The 6,980-nt window shown below is 35.2% G+C and overlaps 1 protein-coding gene across 1 annotated transcript; it reads right to left on the reverse strand.

The window, feature by feature from the left end:
- Positions 1–1,990: 1,990 nt before the first annotated feature.
- LOC112800267 (ubiquitin domain-containing protein DSK2b-like) lies at positions 1,991–6,519 on the reverse strand. The gene is made up of 9 exons (XM_025842457.3): positions 5,914–6,519; positions 4,772–5,467; positions 4,455–4,669; positions 4,277–4,387; positions 3,731–3,789; positions 3,386–3,414; positions 2,833–2,922; positions 2,611–2,762; positions 1,991–2,282 (listed from the first exon to the last, which is right to left on the reverse strand). Exons 1-8 carry the CDS (start codon positions 6,158–6,160, stop codon positions 2,614–2,616), a joined length of 1,596 nt encoding a protein of 531 aa, XP_025698242.1. The 5' UTR covers positions 6,161–6,519; the 3' UTR covers positions 1,991–2,282; positions 2,611–2,613.
- Between the last annotated feature and the right edge of the window lie 461 nt (positions 6,520–6,980).

Consider the following 6,980-nt stretch of genomic DNA (forward strand, 5'->3'; position numbering starts at 1 on the left):
TACTCTTAAAGAAAGTCCTAATTAGGTAAGATAAAAGAAACCTAGGTAAGAAAGTTAAAATTCTCATAAAGAGTTGACATATTCAAAATGGGTTTAAAGTCGAGTTAATATTCAAAATGATTATGAAATTTGACTTTCCGCTCAATTTAGCTTTCCAATTTTTAATTGACACAAATTATACCTGAAAATTTAAGGTGTGATTCAAATTGATCCTTCCGTTCATTTCCATCACCAAAAAAATAACGTGGCACGATTAAATGACGTTGATTTACTAATTACGTCTAAACAACGTCGTTTTACTCCTTCCCCTCTACTTCCTCCCCCCACCCCATTATCACAACCCTCAATCATATCTTCCCAACTCCACCACCCTCAATAAAAAAAAACGGTCAAACAATCAACTCAATTGAAAAAACTTAAAAGCCAAACGTAGCAACCTCAATTCAAGGAGCTTGAAATCAGAGATATAGCAAAATCAAACAACAAATTTCTTTATCAATATAAAATTTTTTACTTTATTTATTTTCATTAAAACTCTACCAGTGTGTTTGTGGCAATGGAGCGTCAAATCAGTGCAATTAGCTTGCTGCAAGTTGAGCCATGGCCTAGTTCTTCTTTGTGTTGATGAAACTTCGTCTGGTTCGGTCGTATTTCATTGAGGAACAACTCTAAAAGTCAATGCTGCATGTCTTCAAAGAAATCTTACCGAATCTTTCAATTGTGAAAGATGAAGGGAATGAAAAATTCGATGCGAAGTGGAAAGAGAGAGGGAGCAGAATGTCCACGATTTGTGGTGGTATAGGAAGAGATCTCTCATTTTTATCATGTGCTGAAGCATCCATGAATTGATTTGAATGAGAAATATTGCTATTCATTTAGGATCGTTTCATGTATAGATGGAAGAGAACTTACCTCTGTTACTAGTTTCTTTGCATATACAGTTAAATCTATTATGACTAACTTGAACAACTTGCAAATAACAACTAATTAGTGATTGCAATGTGATAATATGAATTGACTGAATGTCTGTCACATAGATTTTTGAGGAGGCGGAGGAAGAAGAGCTGAGGAGTAAAACGACCTCATTTAGGTGCAAACAGCAAAATAACATGTCACATCATCTTTTCAGTGTGACGGAAATGGATGGACTTAAATTGAGTCATGTCTTAAAATTTTATTGTACAATTTGAATCAATTAGAGATTGGAAGACTAAACTAAACCAAGAGTCAAATTTCAGGAACCATTTTAAATATTAGCTCATTTAAAGTCCATGTTGCCCTTTAATTTTTTTTTTTTGGTGACTATTGCCCATTAAACTTTAAAATATACTTATCCTCACCTTTGAAATAATTAATGTTTGAGATAATTATTTCACTATCTATGGGTTATCACTACAGATCAAAGATTTACATTCAAGTAAAGTCTATAACAAAGAAATATACTCTCTCTTAAACACGGTTTTTGCTCTTATATACTATATTTTTTTTATAAGCCTAGCTATTTATTTTTCTTATTATTGTTTGATCAACAATTCACTTTATTGTTGGCAAGGGGAAAATCATATTTGATAATCCCCCTCTTTTTAGTCTTCGATTATGCAGTATGACTTGGCATAACATGTATACACATGCAGAGACCCATATCCCATAAATATAACGGGGACAAAGCAGACAAACCCTAACAGGATCGCACTGCACTAAAGCCAAGCTTCATTTGTCTTTCTTGTATACAAGAAATTAAATCTGGCAGGTAATTCCAACTTTCTCTTTTACCTTCCTCTTTATACATTGCAAAATGAATAATTAGAAATTACATTTTCTTTTGGATGAAGCCTGTTTTGAAATAAGTTTTCATGTTTGAATAAATAGAACAAATAGAAAGCAAATGTATAAAATTATCATCCACTGGCCTTTCGTTTTTCCTTTCCTTATGCAAAAATTACAACATATCAGAAGCATTAACAATTATAACTTATTTGGTGTAAAAATATTTAAACAGCTGTAAATATAATATTTTCCGGATTAAGTACTTGAAAATAACCCAAGTTGGAATTATACGTATATGGTACAAAAGGCCGGTACTTTCTTGCATGTGAATGTATAATTAAAAAAATGTAAGTCTTGGAAATCCTACTACATTCTATAAATCATGTATAAGGGGAAAAAATCAACAGATTTGTTTAAAACAATTCCCATGACGAAAATAGAAGCGAAATTGATTAATATCTCACACCAATTTTTAGCATTTGGGATTTAATTGCTAGTCTCGTGTCCGTTCCCACCTGCCAAATCAGTAATTATGAAGTTATTGAAGCATTTACACAAATAATATCAATACAAATAGTGTCTAGAGGAAAACGCATGTCTATACTTATTTCAATATTTTAGTATATATACAAGAAAACGCATGACATCACAAGTTAAAATGGGATCACAGATCAATTTAAATCTATAACGTACACCAAGTCAGTTCTGGCCATGATGATTTGGATAGAATCCTGATTCTATTTATAATTCCAAAGGACCTTGAACCCCAACTGATAACTTCAAAACGACAAAACTAGGAGTTCACTGAAGGACCTTCACAAAAATGAAATCAGCCAACATTACCTGCTACTGTCCAGAGTTCCCCAAAAGGCGCTCAACAGCTGCATGAACATTCCCCGACGTGGCAATAAGAGCCCTTATGTTTTCTTGCGTGTCGAAGAATCCCATCTCTTGCAGCTGCGAAAGTTGGGTAGCATACAGCTGCTCAGGTGGTTCTGAGAATACAACAGTCAATTAGAGCAGTGTAATATGATTGGAGAATTGGAGGATAACAATAACACTAACCATTTGATCTGTTTGGAACAGCTAGGCTGCCAGCTCCAAGTCCGCCAAACATGCTCGATAGCATTTCCAAACTCAAGTTGTTCATCGATCCTACCAACAAGAACAACCGATGGCAATTACTGAAAATGCTTATCAATTTTTGCATGCAATCAATTGGAAAAACCATTCCTGAAGAGTGATATTTTTCAACACCCAAACCCAATTTCATGATTTATGAAATAAGTAATAAGTAAAAAACCATTCTCCAAACAATTATTTTCTTCTCTAGTTTAACAAAAAGAAATAAGTAAAAGAAAAAACCAATTATCCCTACTTCTTCACTTATATAGCACATATGCAGAAATATAGAAGGGGAAACCCATTCACAGTATTAAATGATAAACAATTAAACAGGTCCAAAACTTGTAATTCAAATAATTATCTATTGGAAATCTGAAGATATATCAAACATTATGAATTGACAATGCATGACTACAACAACAAAATACTCCAATAAATCACATAATTCTATGGACACTGGACAGTAACCAACAATGTCATTTGTCTGCCTTACCAGGGCCTCCACCTGTTTGACCTGGTTCCCTGTAATAAATGCACAGCAGATTAGATTACTGGAGCATCAAGCCAGCAACAATAAGAAACAAAATAAAATTCAACAAATTCATCAGAATTCATAAGTTCTTATTTTATAACAAGGAAAATTCACATTCAAAGGGCATTCTATTGTGTACAATTCTTTCCCCAGAGAAAAAAAAGTTTAAGGTGAAAGGAAAATCCTCCATTATTGGCATGTTTCAGCAAAAAGTTAGCAACAATTAATGAGAGTTCCTTTTTTTTCATGGGGTAAAACAAATTTGGCATATGAGAATGGAAATGCCACGTTTTCTCCATTACTTACTGTGTTGATTGTTGCTGACCAAGCTGGGACAAGAGAGCTTGCTGGAAAGACATAAGTTGCTGCAATAGAACACACATTAATGAGAAAATTATTTTGTATATATTACTTTAGCAAACAAAATACTACAACCTCATTATCATATTAGATCGTAGTTTAAAGAACCCGGTCTTAATACCTAAAGAAAAGCATCAAATTTAACCCCAGAATGTAAGTCAATTTTTCTTGAATGCTTAGCAAGGAGGGCCATTATCCAACAATTTGAACTAAGCAGCCCATATCCCACTATGACTGGCACTCATCATTTCTTCAATACTAATTACTAAATACAAGTCTATAACCCATTACAGAATAAACTAAATGCAAACGGCTGCACCAACATTCAAAATTAACATTCTTAATAAAGGCATAAAGCACATAAGCATGACTATGTTTCAGTTTGAGATCACATAGTTATTAATGGACGTAATGACATGCAATCAACCCTGTGTTTGAGGGAGAAAACTAAGTCATATTCATCAACAAATTTGAAACAATAAATCTCTCAACCTGCAGGGTCTCTGGTGAGGAAAATAGACGAAGAAATTCTGGGTTTTGCATCACTTCTCTGAGAGAATTTAAATCAGGCATGCCACGCTGCTCAGCATTGACTCCAAGAATCTAAAGTAAAAAAGGATGTTAGATATGTTCAACATATGCACAACTCAGATGGCACATATGTAAATACCTGATTCATAGTCTGCGGATTGGAGAGGATACTTTGCATCATCTGTGAAATAGCTGGATTTTGCATTAACTGTGTGAGTAAAGCAGAATCTGGCATGCCACCCAACATACCATCAAGATCGGGCAGACCAGCCCCTCCTAAGCCAGTGGGTGGTGTCTGCTGCCGAGCATCCGCACCAGTAGTTGATCTTCTAGTGGTATTTTGGGCACCTCCAGCTGCAATATTTAAAATGAATTAGCATAATAGTACTTGTCCCAACCCCTCGAAAATGTAGCCAGTAGCTTTAGAAAAGGAAGAAATTAAGTATGAAAACTTACTCCCAGCAGATGACCAAGGATTGGGAAGTGGGTTAGTATTGGGCACGGGGGAAGTTGCATCAGAACTAGTAGTTGAGGGATTTGTCGCTTGGTTCCTAACTTGTTCATTTCCTGTATTACCAGTCATTGTAGTGGCATTTAGAAAGGGCTCTTGAACATTTTCGTACATACGCCTCAGCATGTTGAATCCCTCAGGAGAGGATTCAATGTTGCTCATTGCTCTGTCCGTATTCCTCATCATTTCGCGCATGATCTCAGGATTCCTTGTAGCTTCAAGTGTTTGGCGAAGTGTGCTGGGATCATTAAGGATGTGTGCTAGCTCAGGGTTTCGATCCATGAGCTCTTGCATCTGTGGGTTATTCATTATAAGATTCCGCACTATCTCGGGATTATTTATTAAATTCTGCATGGCAGGTGTGTTCATTATTTCCCTCACAATATTGGGATTTGACAAGAATGGTTGCTGCATCTGTTCAAGATCAGGAAAGCCCGCTCCAAATAAGCCACCAAGGCCATTGCCCCCCATCCCATTGAGTCCTAACCCAGGGAATGGTGAAGCACCTAAGCCCCCACCCTCAGTAGCACCGGCACCTCTCGTATTAGCTGTGCTGTTAGCACCAGTACTATTGGTCCCACTACCAGCACCTGAAGGCGCAAAGCCACGAACCAAATGGACAGTGTGGTCTGCCTCCAAACCTATAAATATGAATACAAATACAAAGATTAATTGTATAAAGTATTCAAAAATTATTTCCACGTTACATTCAACTCGAGGAACACAAAACATAAAACATTCCATCCGGTGCCTAACCAAACATGTGCAAATAGAATATCAACGATGTCGACATTCAACAAATTAATACTACACTATTAGTCTATTACGAATTGCAAAGAGGCTGATTCCATAATCAGAACTTCTAATTAAAGAATTTGAACCTAAAAACACAACAACCGTGGTAATAAAAAAATTAAAAAATTCAAAAAATACAGAATATAAATCTTTCTATATGATTTGAAAAGGCAGGAAATTAGAACTGTTGAGCAAAACCTATAAATCAGAATAAAGTAAATAAAATAACAGTGACAATTAAAATTAAGAACACCAACAAAAAAAAAAAAACAGAAAGATCGGGAGGAAATACCGTAGCTCTGGAGAGTTTGATCATCCTTGAGGATGCGACCTTTGTAAATCAGGCGCTGTTGGTTAGCAGGTATGTCACAACTGCGAGCCACAACCTCCTTGAAGGAGACGACGGTGGAATCTAGACCAATTGAAACGGAGAACTTTGAACCGTTCGAGCACCGAATGTTGATGTTGACTCCTCCTCCACCGCCTCCTCCCTCGGTGGTGTTGGCCTTGGAGTCCTCCACAGCGCCTTCACCTCCCATGGCGTTCCTCCGTTTGCAAGCAAGAATGGGAGGCTGCTCAGAAACGGTGACTCAAAAAGACAAATTGAATCCAATGAACGGAACAAAGAAAAGGAAAATCAAAGCGGTAACCCTAAATTAATTAATTTATCGAAGGGGAGGTGAAATCAGAAGCGTACGAATTGGGGGAGAAGGAGAAAGTGGGAGCTGGGAAATTCGAGGGATAACAGAGAAATGAAAAATTAGACGCGAAAATAATAATGACGATGACAAAATTGGGTGTGCGTTAATTATTAATTAAATCCATTAACAATGTAACGAAAAATTTGATTTGAAAACACCCCCATTATTTATTCGGATAAGCGTTTTAGGATTGGTTGGATTGTCTTAAAAAAAAAAAGTATTTATTTGTTATTTTAAAAAAAAAATTAACAGACAAAATTTATTTCATATTTAAATACATTTTTTAAAAGAATGTTTATGTATTAAAAAACATATTTTGTTTTTATTTTTTTGAAAATAAAGTATTATTAACTTTTAAAAAAATAAATAATTTATTTTTTAATAAAAACATTTTTTTAAGATGTATTTAAATCGGTTTTAAATTGAATAAGAATATTTTTTTTAAATATTTTTTCACATAAAAAATCAATTCAAACTAGTACTTAGACTTTTAGTAATTAAAAAAGCATAAATCGGGCAAAACAAATACATGAGTGGCAAACGGATCAAAATTTGCCGTACCAGTCCACGTTACCTGCAAAAAAAAGTAGGCTGAGCTAGATTGAAAATTTAAAACCGCCAAATTTAAAAAGTCTGTCTAACTCACGCCGTTTAATCT

Source organism: Arachis hypogaea, chromosome 5 (genome assembly GCF_003086295.3).
Source record: "Arachis hypogaea cultivar Tifrunner chromosome 5, arahy.Tifrunner.gnm2.J5K5, whole genome shotgun sequence".
NCBI classification, from domain to species: domain Eukaryota; kingdom Viridiplantae; phylum Streptophyta; class Magnoliopsida; order Fabales; family Fabaceae; genus Arachis; species Arachis hypogaea.